Source organism: Rhizophagus irregularis, chromosome 3, assembly GCF_026210795.1.
Source record: "Rhizophagus irregularis chromosome 3, complete sequence".
Lineage (NCBI taxonomy): Eukaryota > Fungi > Glomeromycota > Glomeromycetes > Glomerales > Glomeraceae > Rhizophagus > Rhizophagus irregularis.
Genome location: NC_089431.1, coordinates 1,542,719 through 1,555,457, shown reverse-complemented (window position 1 = coordinate 1,555,457; position 12,739 = coordinate 1,542,719). Strand labels below are relative to the sequence as shown.

The following is a 12,739-nucleotide window of genomic DNA, read 5'->3' as shown; positions in this document are numbered from 1 at the left end:
TATAAATATGTAATGATAGAATTAAAATGCGAGCTATATTATTAAATGATTTTTAAATAAAGAATTTACTAGTTAGTAAAAATTAGTAAAAATTATATGTAAATATTATATAAATATGTAATATGCAAGAATGTGGTTTAGAAAAATTTTAGCGGAAAGTCAAAAGTATTTTACAATCAAATTATTTTACAAAAATCTATTCTTCTAAAAGAAAAATTATTCTAGAATACATAGTTATACCGGTTCAATTAAAAAGAATCTAAATAAAATAGAAAGCTTTTCGTGCTGCGAATTATTATGAAAACAATTAAAATACTTTAGAAAATTTCGAAAATGTGGTGACTTTTACCCTTCATTATATAGATAGACTCCTTGAAACATCTACTCTATTTTTATTATATTTGAAACGGAAACCTTCCGTATGGTTTTCAATTTAATAATCAATGAATTAATAAAATTTTTCACAATTTTAAGAAAATTCAAACTCCATTAATAAGAAATTCTTTAGGAATAGCATTTTCATTAATTTTGGAAATAATCCTAAAAAGCTAGATAAAACTTGCATCATTATTATAGTTATAACTATTTCAACAGCGTATTGTTAACGATCCGAATTTTCCGCCATTCATTTTCATTTCGCAGCAAGCTGTAGCTCCCTGTCCCATCTCATTGACTATAATAATGGTGCAGAAATTCCTTGAAGAGTCGCGAATTCCATTGCCATTATTGTCGGTAACGTATAGTATATGATTAATGAAAGGTGAACGTCATCACTTAAACCTGTCATCATCATTCAGCGCCAAATAATAACGATAGTATTAAGAAAAATAAATGTATTTCTTATACAGTTTTCGAGGTTGTCACGTCTAGATTTAGAAACGAGGTATTGTATAATAGACTTGTGCGATAGAAGAATTTTTTATAGTTTACCCAAAACGTAATATCATTTTTTCCGAAATCTCACTGGAGTAAAAGCTCTGGAAAAGAAATTATGTAATGTAGCCTGCATTATAACCTTAATATAGTATGATTAAAATTATCGGATTATGGGGTTAATAATAAAGTGACAAGAAGAAGGAGATTTGATAACTTGTTTTATCAAGTAATGAACAAGATACAATATTTGATTTGATTTAAATTGGATTATCTCACTTGTTTTCCAGATAAAGAGGAAGTTAATAAATTCTCTTTTAAATCAAGAATCAGTATCCATTAAAAAAAAAAATAACAAGAATTGTCATTACTGGTATTGAAAACAATGAATGTAGTGCAATTCTTCATAATTTTAATAGATTCTTCAAAGATACGAACATAAGATTTTAAAAAATCTCCACCATCTATATATAAGTTTTTAGTGGACACGATCTCACTTAAAACTTTGATAGTTTTTAGACAATGAATTTATCATTTTACACGGTAAGCCGGTAAGTTTTTATACTTGATATTATCGACCATAAGTAAGCAATTAGTTAAACATTTCAAAAGTAGATAAATTAATTTATATTATCTAAGGGAACGTTATACATAGAAATATTACTATTTACTGATATATATTAAGGACTAAATAAAGAAGTAATTTGTTTTTTTTTTCAAATCATTTAAATTTTAATTATCGAGCAAAAGGTAATAGAACCGCGAACGTCATATGAATTAATCAATTTTTCAAGAATTATAATAAAAATTGATAAGGCTGAATCCGAAGGCGACCAGGATAATGTAATGATGCTACTGGATAAAGTTTTGATGGTAAATTATTCCAATTTGATACTACTGGATATTTTGTACCATTGACTGAAAAAGCGCAAGTTCTTTCATTCATATTTAAATGAACTGTTACTTTTACGTTATCATTTTGAAACGATGGACAATATAATGTCCTCTTACCAGAATTATAAGAATAACCATTTGTACCCAATATCCATCCGGTAGGTTGATTTCCTGGCCAGGTTTCGTAATTAAAATTTTCTGTTGCACATACTCCAATCCAAGCATCTTTACAAAATTTTTCAATAATAACATCCCATTCAAAAATTCCTTTATTATCCAGTATCCTTTTAGCTCTAACAATTTGGTGTGCATTATTCTTACCGTATACAAATTTTCCATTATCCTCAATAATAAGGTCCGACCCACATGCTGATTCATCCCAAACGTAAATTGTTGGTAGTATTCCTCGAATTTCACTTGAATTTAAATTATTTAATTTAGCTATTTGCCGATAAACATCCATAATTATTTTCGATGGAGCAATTTCTAAGGGTTCAATAATATCTGTTAAAATTTGTCCTTTTATTCGGCTAAAATCAATAAATTTTGTCAAAGGCTCTAATTCTTTTGCGACTTTTTGATGATCAGTTATAAGTTTATTTGATGCTTGTATTGAATTTTTTATTTGTTCAAAAATTGGCAACCTTTCCATAAGAGTTTCATATGCATCATTAGAAACTTGTTTCGCTGCGAGAATAGCACTATATCGGAAAACTTCATATTCTGGAGTGACAAAAGATTTTTCTTTTCCATGCGTACATGATAAAAGATGCTGAAGTGCTGTGATAGATAATCGACCAAATTCAATAGTATTTAATGGTATAATTGATACCGCTTCAACCAATAAATTTATAATAACATTATCTTCTGATAATGGCATTATTTTCACAGCTTTGGATAATAATTCTGGTGAATAATTATTCACGTAATTATTTTCTAGAGCACTTTTAACAGTTTTCATAATAAATTCTTGAAGATTCGGTAATTGAAAATATTCCGCAGCATGAAAAGCTTCAATTATATTGTTTTTATTTATAGATTCTTTTTTAACTGAACCAGTATAAATATATTCTAATATTATTTTCATTCCAGAAAAATTAATTTTTGGAAAAGAAATTTGGTTTTCTTTCGTCCCATTGTAAAGTAATCTGTCAAATACTTCTGACCTTGCTGCTAAAATTGCTCTAGAACCATGTAATTTCTTTTCATCCTCACATAATATTTCTACATCACTATATTTTGGATTATCTATTAATAACTTTAAATCTTGTTCTAATGAATATCCCCTTGTCATTTTGAGAATGAATAGGAATGAGAAAAAAGCGATCCTTTAAAAATAAAACTAGACCATATTTATTAAGTATAGATGGTATGATATCACATCTAGCGTAATTATGTCAATATTTACCAAATTCAGAGTACTATGATTCAGTTGGTTTCTAATTAGATATGTGGAAGGCTTACCCAAGCACATGAAAGAATATAGTAATTTTCTTATCATTACAAATTTCATTTTTTTTAATACGCTGTTTTTCATATTAATAAAATAATAGAATATTATAATATGTTGAAGCAAAAAAATTCCAAAATAAGTATAAATGATAATACAGTTTAACTTTTTCGATGAGGATGACGTAATATTACAACTGGATAAGAGTGGTAATTTATTCTACCTGATACTTCCGAATACTTTGTACCATTAACTGAAAAAATACAAATTCTTTCGTTCATATGTTATCATTTTGAAACTGCGAACAATAACATGACACCGTATTAGAATTATGAACATTACCACAGGAACCTAATACCCATCCAGTAGACATCCCAAAAATTTCTTTATTGGCTAAAAGCGTCTTTAGTTCTAACACTTTGAAGTCCACAACTATTTGGTGCCTCAATAATAAGCTTCTCTACATGTTGATTCATCTAAAACATAATCTGATTCTTTGAGTGTTGGTATTCCTCGAATTTCACTTGAAATTGCTATTTATCGATAGACATCTATAATTATATTGGACGGGACAATTTTGATGGTACTATTATATTCTTTTATTCGAACTATCAAAGCTTTAATTCTTTGCAACTTTTTGTTAAACAGTAATAGATTTGTTTTCTACTTGGGCTGAAGTACCCATTTGTTTAAGGGTTTCATGTGCATCACTAGAAACTTGTTTTGCTGCAAAGGATAACACTAGATCGAAAACTTAATATACTTAGAACGATAAAAGGTTTTTCTTTTTCATACATGTAAGATAAAAGATACTGTAGATAATCGAACAAATTCAATGTACTCTTCAATCAATGAATTTAGATAATATTATCTTCTGATAATGGTATTATTTCTACAGCTTTTGAAAATAATTCTGGTGAATAATTTTCCATATAATCCGCATTTTTTAATAGTTTTAATAATAAATTCCTGAAGGTTTGATAATTGTAAAAAGTCAAGCTTCAATTATATTATTTTTATTTAAAGACTCTTTTTTATTGAACCAGTGTAAATATTTTTATTACAGAAGAACTAATTTTGGAAAAGAAATTTTGTTTTTATAACGTTCTTTCATCCGTAATCTATTAAATACTTCTGACCTTGTTACTAAAATGCTATAGAACCATGTAATTATTTTATTAATAATCTTAAGTCTCTATCATTTTTTGAGAATGAATGGGAATGAATGAAAAAAAAAATTCTATAGAAATATTTTGTATTACGGTACTTAAATGACATTAAGACGATTATTTACCAAATTTAGAATACGCCTCTAAATTAAATAATGCAATATTTACCATATATGAAAGATTATTTTACGGACTGTTAATGGCTATTATCGGCTAAATATTAAATAAGTATCGAATATGTTTGCAATCATATTTTCATATATTAATCCCCAGTATTAATCCTTTAATAAGTTTTACTTATTATATACTTTTACTATATATAATAACTTGTTCGACGCATAGGGATCCCCAGTGCAATTGTTTCTAATTTTAGAAGATAGATTAGTAATTTAGTACATAGTCCTTTTAATTAAAATAAAAAAAAAAGGTTCTTTTAATTTTCATTAATAATATAGTAACGTTAGTTAATATTAATAAAATTTATTAATAAAATTTGCATTGGTATTAATAAAATTTACAAATATTTTGAATCAAATTATATTTTAATTAAGAACCGCTACTGCGCCACTGCATTTTTAAAATTACCGTGAACTTTGGGATTTTTACAGTGTCGATATTATGGTTGTCGACCCATGCAATAACCTAGTTATTGATATATGTGGGATAAAAGTGTCACTCCTGCGGGGTGACCAATATTTTTAACCGCCCCCCTAAACACAAGTACAAGAATAATGAGTCCATTATTATTACAATTATCACTATTTTCCCATAATAGTAAAAAGAATAACACCGAATTGATGCAAACTCAACAACAAAATCAATACATACTAATACGCACAGGTTTCTTCTTATTAAAGTTAAAAAGGAGTAGAAATATATGGTAAAAAAATAGTAGATGCCGTCGAGATCGTAATACATTAATTACCGACGGTTTGAATATTATTATATCACCGAATTCATAACATATAATAATAATAGAAATATTGACAAATTGTTTTTAAATTATATTTAGATTTTTAAAAATTTCAATAATTCTATTAAATGTTTGTAATTTTTAATATTAAAATTATAAATTGCATTTATGTTTCTTTTATTTTTAACTACTCTATTAGAATCTTGCAAAGGTTTAGGTTTAATTATATTTTAAATAAATAAATAAATATAAATTATTAACTACTATTAACTGTTTATAATTATCTTTACTATATTATTATTTAGATACAAATATTTATTATTATTTAAAAAACTAAAGAAAATAATTTCATTATGATATAAATTTATAGTAAGAATGTCCACATGATCGTACAGGAAAAATGACCAACGTGTGTAATATTGACGTAAGTATTGGAAATTTAGAATTAGTTAAAGATTATAAGAATTTTAAATAGATTTAGTTATTAGTTATAAAAAGGAAAGAATTTTCAGGGATTTTTTTTTAATTTTAAAGTTTTGTTAATTTATTGATTAGTGATTGTATTCTAGAAACGATTTTTAACGTTCTTGTAAAAAATTATAAGCATTCTTGCAATTTCAAAATATTTAAATAATTCATTTATTTATAAAATATAGTCCCAAAATCCAAAGAACGTTTGTTAACCATACCGGTAAAATCGGTAATTCAAATCCATAAAGCTCAGCTAAACTAGGGGAGTAGGGGTTTATATCGAAATTCGCGAGTTTTGATAATCAATAATGATTTGATTTAAATCCCATCAAATAATATCAAATATCAATAATATCAATACTAACAATTTAAAAATTTAAAAACAACGCGACAAATAATTTTACGTGTTTATAGTAATGAGAAAAACCTCTTCAGTATCATATATAATGATAAGCATACATTGAAATTATAATACCATATTTGGTTTTTTTCTATGATCCCTTGTGACTGACTATAATTATTATTATCGAAGAGTTGTCCTGTAATAATTCGTATACCTCGTGTAACCTTATGCAATATACTTGAAATTTTCAAGAATATCGGAACTAAATTTATTTTTTTTTTTGTTGTTCTCTTAAAGCTGTTGTTTATTCATAACTTCAGATTGCACATTACCTGTATTTTATAAAATATATTTTCTCTTGAGTTTCTTGAACTGGAGGGTCAAACTGTCTTTTTGCAAAATAAATTATAAAAAGAATGGGCTCACGGGTAAAGATTTAGAATGTTTTTGTTTTTTTTTTTTATACTCTCTAAATAACTGTTTTAATTTACTTTCTTATTAATTTCAATCAAAAGCAAACTACTAATGCTTTCCCAGAACAAAGTAGTTCACATGAAAGTTATAACCTTAATAGAGTAACGGAAACTGCGACAAGTAGAAGAGTTAGGGTTACAACCAGAGCGCAGAAAAAAAGACAAGAACCGATTGAGCCAATGCAAGATGTATATGGTTGGTTTTATAATTTTTAAATGATATTTTGTTATGATCAATTTTTTTGTGTTATTGTAAATTTAAAATGTTGATTATAAATATTTTATCTTTTATAGGTTTGTCATTGCCAAGCCAATCACAAAATTTAATAGAACCCGATCCTGAGTTACAACGCATGCGTAGACTTCGACGTACAGTTCCTCGTGCCGTTACTTACAAAGTACGATGAATACTTGCGCGATTGATGTTAATTGTTAATTGTTAATAATCATATAATGTTATTTATTCTCACTTTTAGGTTCCTTCCTCTTCAGAAGGAGATACTGATATTGAAAGTTCTTCAACTCGAATACGAACATCACGCCAAAATAAAAGAACACAAGAAAGGGCAGAGTTAGATGGTATTCTTGTTTATCAATAAATGTTTCATTATAATTGTATGGTTCTCAAATTTCAAATTTAGAAATTATGCATTACTCATTATCTTTCAATTATAGAACCGGAATCGTCTACTTCATACAATAATTCTTCAGGACCAATATCAAGACCTAATAAACGTAGGGCAATAAGAGCAGAAGAAGGAGGTATAAACCCATCTTATATGTATTAGATTTAAATTGACTAAAAAAAAAAATCATATAACAAAATTTGTTATTAAATTTTAGTATCTCGAAGTGAACAAGACGCTTATCCGATTATTATCCTACCACCACCTTATAGAAGTGACTCGCCACTTCCTACAATCCTACAGACCGCAGAATCGGAAACAATTCAGGATTCTTCTTCATATCTACAGCCGTTTAATTTACCTACTACTGGAAACAACACTGGTGGAGTAGTAACTTTGCCTCCTATTTCTTTGCCGCAAGAAAATTCTGCGCATGGTGGAATAACCTTACCTCCTATTCGTTCAGTATTATCCCTTGCTGATCGTTCTAGGACTCCCGAAATAGAAGTGGTAGACCTCTCCTCTCCTCCTTCTTACCCCAGCAACAATGCTGCGGATCCATATCCGAACAATATTGTGGATTTAACGTCCTCGCCAGTAATCTTCTCTCCGAATACCCATTCAACCGCCGTCAACTCTTCCTATAAAAATTCTAACAATAATAATCACTCACCCCCAGAGATAATTATCATTGATGATGACTCTTCGGCAGAAGATCTTACTTCTGCAACTTCTCCTTTACCATCAAAAGGTCTTCAACTCAAGTGCGCGATTTGTCTTGATTTTCCAAAAGATGTTTCATTTACGCCTTGTGGACATATTTTTTGTCGAGATTGCATCTCAACCGCTTTGAAATCTCAAAAAGTGTGTTCTCTTTGTAGGCGTACACTGACAAAGAAACAGATCAAGCGCTTGGAGTTCAAGATCTTGGTGAAATGATTATGATCGAGAGAGTCCTATAAAAGTGAGTCTCTCTCGCATTATCATTTAACTTTTTCATTACCGTCATCATATATTTTAACGAACCGTTTATTCTTTTTATTGAGCTTTTCGCTTATTTATTTGTTTTAAAAATTGGTGATGTGAGTCAGTGCAGTTGTATCCTATAGATGATATCTATAGTGTAAAAAAAAAAAAAAATTTCAAATAAAAATAACTTTATGGTTTTTGTAAGTCTTTTCATAAGTTTAAATAATTATTAAAAGAATATATGGAAAAAGTAGATATTTCAAAATTAGTCTAGATTTTCACAGTTGTATATATACTATAGATTACTTATTTAAATTATTTAAATGCTTTAAGATTATTTCATAATTGAAAAAATAACAATTTAATATATTAATATCACGTGAAGAATATCATTGTTACGCAAATTTTACATAAGCATTATAAGCATAATAAACTCTGTTTTTTATCAATCAATCTAACTCTGTTAAAAAAAAAAATGGCTAAAGAAAAGAAAGAGTCTAAATCTAAGAAAGAAAAGAAAGAAAAGAAAGAAAAAACTCATAAAGAAAAAAAAGAAAAGCATTCTTCAAAAAATAAAGAAGATAATGTAATGGAAGTTGATGTCATATCACCAGTCTCTACAGGACCAACTCCAACTATAACCCCAGCGGAAACAAAATCAGACAAGGGTTTAATTGTACATTACGACTTAAGAGCTTTAATACCTTTTGCACAACCGTTAGCATCTGAGAAATTAACTCGAGAAATAATGATAGTAATCAGGAAAGGTAATTATATTTATATATAAGAGAAATTAGTGATTTGTTAATAAATATTTTTGAAGCGAGTGATGAGCATTTGTAAAAATTTCCAATCAATTTAAATCAATTAGCTGCAAGACAACGACATTGTAGACGTGGCGTTAAGGAAACCGTAAAAGCTATAAGTAAACAGCAAAAAGGGTAAGCATTTTATAATTCATTGGTTTGTTCATTGACCAGGATGCTTAACCTTCCCAAACTAAATTTTATATTGCACTGCTAAAAATAAGGTTGGTCGTGATGGCTGGGGATGTTTCTCCAATGGATGTGATTTCACATATTCCAGTTTTATGTGAGGATAATGAAATACCCTATATTTTCATTCCATCTCGAGCTGATCTTGGATTTTCATGTGCAACTAAACGTCCAACAAGTGTTGTCATGATTGTTCCTGATCGTAAAAATGAAGATAATAACCTTGAATACAAAGAAAGTTTAGAAAAATGTCTTAATGAAGTCAAGGAATTGGTGAGATTAAACTACTTGTTTGTGGATTTAAAAATAAAACTTTTGTTGATTCATTTTTCTTCTATAATATAGGAACAATTCATGATACATTGAGAAATTCTAGACATATTTTTTAATAGTAAATAAAATAAAAATTTAGCGTTTTGATTCTTTATGTGGTGGTCATAAATCTAATTTGTAGATCAAAGATATGCGGTGTTAGCATGATATAGCATATGACCCTTTTCGTGTGTATATAATTATCAGATATACAGTATAGAATTTTAATCAAAAAATGCATATCATTCACGGAAAAATTTATACAAAAATGGAGGACCATCTAATTATAATAACTAGCAATTTTTTTTAGAATTATATCATCTCATTATTTGGGAGTCTGTCTAATTTTAAAATAAATCAAAAAATGTTGTCATTGATTTCCTAATTTTGTTAACAAAATTTATGGGGGGAAACAGGGGAAGATACTGCGGTAGGTTGGTATGGTAAGGGTTGGTAGATCTTTTCTAAAATACAATTTCAAGGTATAGTAAATAAACTGCATTTGTAATACATCATGGAGGCTCTCGCTAATACTTAAGTACTGTGTGAAAACTATTAGATAAACTCGTTTTTTATTGTGCCACACTCTCGTGTAGGTTTTTTTTCTAATTTTCCGCGTTTAATAATAAATTCCATTATCCTTTCTTTCTTTACAAATGGCTCCAGAAACAAAGAGCCGTAAACCCGCAAGTAAGTTCTCTTAACATCTATAACCATCTCTTAATAATATGATAAATAATTCTTTTTGAAATTTCTTGTAGACACTGCTTTTAAACAACAACGTTTAAAGGCATGGCAGCCGATTCTTACACCAAAAACTGTTCTTCCAACATTTTTCATTATTGGAATCATCTTTGCTCCACTTGGTGGTCTATTACTTTATGCTAGTAATAGTGTGAGTAGAACTTAAATCTTTGAAATTTTTTAAAAAGCTTCTACTCAAAATGTTATTATTTTATTATAGGTTAATGAGTTACAATTCGATTACACTTTTTGCGATCAAAGACCACCAGCACCAGATGATCCTTTGGGCCAAAATCCCAAATTCGAACCAATACCAGCTGATGATATTACGTCTTCATTTTCTAATTCAGATTTAAACGCACAATGGGCTAGGATTGTTAAAAAGCTTCCATTAGAATATGATCCAACAGGAACTAGAGAAATTTGGAATTGTTTAATTCAATTTAATTTACCAGTGAATTTGAAACCTCCAGTTTTCATGTATTACAGGTTAACAAATTTTTATCAAAATCATAGAAGATATGTTAAAAGTTTTGATGCTAATCAACTAAAAGGTGAAGCTGTATCTGCTGCTACTCTTAAAGCTGGAAGTTGTAAACCAATGGATGTCGTTGGTGACAAAATCATCTATCCTTGTGGACTTATTGCCAACTCATTATTTAATGGTAATTTTTACTCATTCATTATATACGAATCAATGAGCGATAAGTTATATACACAAAAACAGACAATTACATTTTTAAAATTTTAACCATCTAATCCAAATCTTATAAATTGGTTTTTTTAGATTCATTCATTCCCCCAATTCTTCTTAATTTGCCTGGTTCTGATGCTCAAAATGAATCCTATGAATTTTCACCAAAGGGTATTGCATGGCCATCTGATAAAGAGAAATATGGCAAAACTAAATACACCATTGATCAAATTCGCCCTCCTTTGGATTGGGTTGAAAGATACCCAAATGGTACTTATACCGAACAATTTCCTCCACCTAACATTGCAGAAGATGAACATTTTCAAGTTTGGATGCGCACTGCAGGTCTTCCTGATTTTAGAAAATTATGGGGAAAAAATGAAAAAGATACAATGAAAATGGGCCGATATCAAGTTGAAATTCAATATCGTAAGTAATAAATTTATGAAAAAATTTTGAAAATTGGTATACAGAAGTGATATTTATTCACAATTATAATTTTTTTTAAAAGTATTTCCTGTAACCAAATATGGAGGTACTAAATCTCTCGTAATTTCTACGGTCTCTTTTCTTGGTGGAAAAAATTCTTTCCTGGGTTGGGCTTATATAGTTGTTGGAGTTATTTGTGTAGTACTTGGGTGCTTATTTACTTTAAGACACTTGTACAAACCAAGGTATATTATAATTAAAAGTTTGCAGTTAATATAATTATTATATTAAAAATAAATTGCTAATTTTCAACTCTTTTTGTAGGAAACTTGGAGATCATACCTATCTCTCTTGGAATAATAATAATGGACAAAATAGCGGAAGTAACAATTAATTTATCTATCCTTACTTTTTTTATGTAATTAATTGTCATAAGAAAATTTGTAACAATTCTTAAATTTGAAGAATAGAGTATAATTAATTAGTGACAAATAAAATAATGTGTATATTTTAGATCGATTAGCTATTTGAATTATTTTGGGTAAAAGTACTACAATTGGTTTAATTAATATCACTTCTACTTTTTTCTTTACTTTAACTTTATTATAAGTATTGTAAAATAACCAAATTTTTTATATAATAATATATTTCAAAATAGTAATATTATTTATTTTATTTATTTTTTTTTTTGTGATCATTATTATTAGAATTGTATATTTAATCAGATCCTACAATTTTATAGCTCATAATTCTGTTCAATCCGGAAATTGCGAATAAAATCAATTTAAGACAAAATAATCGAGTAAACAAACAGTTTAGCAAATTTCTTCGCGCGAAATATTTATATTTTGATCTCTTATTTTAGATAATACATTAACTATAGAATTCTTACAAACGGCTCTCTCAACAACTATACAGACATCCGCCCAGATGTAGTTATGGAAGAAGCTATCAGTCATTAATAATACATCAGCTAACAATAACGGATAAGATAATAATGTTCAAACAGACCAGCGTCCAGCGATAGGCCTTAATGATTTTAGAAAATTATGGGGACAAAATGAAAAATTCAACCCGCAATCAAATATGGATACTCTTCACGATTTTTACGGAATCTTTCTTGGTGGAAAGAATTCTTTCTTACATGTGTGCTTATTTACTTTAAAAACACTCGTAATAATCCAAGGTATATAATAATGAAAATAATTCAATTTAATAAAAAAATGCTAATTTTTCAGCTCTTTTTTTTTTGTAGAAAACCTGTCTCTTGGAATAATGTAACAAATAATTTACGTAATTAATTGTCAAGTAAACTTTGTTTAGAAAATAACTGATTAAAATAATGCACAGTATAAATTTTAGATTGATTAATTATCTATATTTG

General features: G+C 28.0%; 4 protein-coding genes across 4 annotated transcripts; 3 read left to right on the top strand and 1 right to left on the bottom strand.

Annotated features, from left to right (window-relative positions):
- Nucleotides 1-1,471: 1,471 nt before the first annotated feature.
- OCT59_020402 (uncharacterized protein) lies at nt 1,472-3,091 on the bottom strand. Its single transcript, XM_066149156.1, has one exon. It carries the CDS (start codon nt 3,059-3,061, stop codon nt 1,670-1,672), a length of 1,392 nt encoding a protein of 463 aa, XP_065990099.1. The 5' UTR covers nt 3,062-3,091; the 3' UTR covers nt 1,472-1,669.
- A 3,304-nt stretch (nt 3,092-6,395) lies between these two features.
- OCT59_020401 (uncharacterized protein) lies at nt 6,396-8,632 on the top strand. Its single transcript, XM_025313568.2, has 7 exons — nt 6,396-6,541; nt 6,629-6,782; nt 6,881-6,984; nt 7,063-7,165; nt 7,262-7,348; nt 7,430-7,594; nt 7,679-8,632. Exons 1-7 carry the CDS (start codon nt 6,530-6,532, stop codon nt 8,149-8,151), a joined length of 1,098 nt encoding a protein of 365 aa, XP_025187173.2. The 5' UTR covers nt 6,396-6,529; the 3' UTR covers nt 8,152-8,632.
- OCT59_020400 (uncharacterized protein) lies at nt 8,633-9,999 on the top strand. Its single transcript, XM_025313567.2, has 4 exons — nt 8,633-8,948; nt 9,053-9,122; nt 9,212-9,449; nt 9,522-9,999. The coding sequence occupies exons 1-4, from the start codon at nt 8,657-8,659 to the stop codon at nt 9,540-9,542; spliced, it is 621 nt and encodes a 206-aa protein (XP_025187172.2). The 5' UTR covers nt 8,633-8,656; the 3' UTR covers nt 9,543-9,999.
- Nucleotides 10,000-10,055: 56 nt separating this feature from the next.
- OCT59_020399 (uncharacterized protein) lies at nt 10,056-12,701 on the top strand. Its single transcript, XM_025313566.2, has 6 exons — nt 10,056-10,178; nt 10,250-10,383; nt 10,453-10,897; nt 11,020-11,355; nt 11,438-11,600; nt 11,680-12,701. The coding sequence occupies exons 1-6, from the start codon at nt 10,145-10,147 to the stop codon at nt 11,747-11,749; spliced, it is 1,182 nt and encodes a 393-aa protein (XP_025187171.1). The 5' UTR covers nt 10,056-10,144; the 3' UTR covers nt 11,750-12,701.
- Nucleotides 12,702-12,739: the final 38 nt, after the last annotated feature.

What these genes read in the sequence shown, in the direction of transcription:
- OCT59_020402 (XM_066149156.1), bottom strand. Translation starts at nt 3,061, where the DNA reads ATGACAAGGGGATATTCATTAGAACAAGATTTAAAGTTATTAATAGAT.
- OCT59_020401 (XM_025313568.2), top strand. An exon ending in GCCAATGCAAGATGTATATG is followed by an intron (nt 6,783 to 6,880) that starts GTTGGTTTTATA and finishes TATCTTTTATAG; the next exon opens with GTTTGTCATTGCCAAGCCAA. An exon ending in AATAAGAGCAGAAGAAGGAG is followed by an intron (nt 7,349 to 7,429) that starts GTATAAACCCAT and finishes ATTAAATTTTAG; the next exon opens with TATCTCGAAGTGAACAAGAC.
- OCT59_020400 (XM_025313567.2), top strand. Translation starts at nt 8,657, where the DNA reads ATGGCTAAAGAAAAGAAAGAGTCTAAATCTAAGAAAGAAAAGAAAGAA. An exon ending in ATAAGTAAACAGCAAAAAGG is followed by an intron (nt 9,123 to 9,211) that starts GTAAGCATTTTA and finishes GCTAAAAATAAG; the next exon opens with GTTGGTCGTGATGGCTGGGG. An exon ending in TTAATGAAGTCAAGGAATTG is followed by an intron (nt 9,450 to 9,521) that starts GTGAGATTAAAC and finishes TCTATAATATAG; the next exon opens with GAACAATTCATGATACATTG.
- OCT59_020399 (XM_025313566.2), top strand. Translation starts at nt 10,145, where the DNA reads ATGGCTCCAGAAACAAAGAGCCGTAAACCCGCAA. An exon ending in TACTTTATGCTAGTAATAGT is followed by an intron (nt 10,384 to 10,452) that starts GTGAGTAGAACT and finishes ATTTTATTATAG; the next exon opens with GTTAATGAGTTACAATTCGA. An exon ending in AGACACTTGTACAAACCAAG is followed by an intron (nt 11,601 to 11,679) that starts GTATATTATAAT and finishes CTCTTTTTGTAG; the next exon opens with GAAACTTGGAGATCATACCT.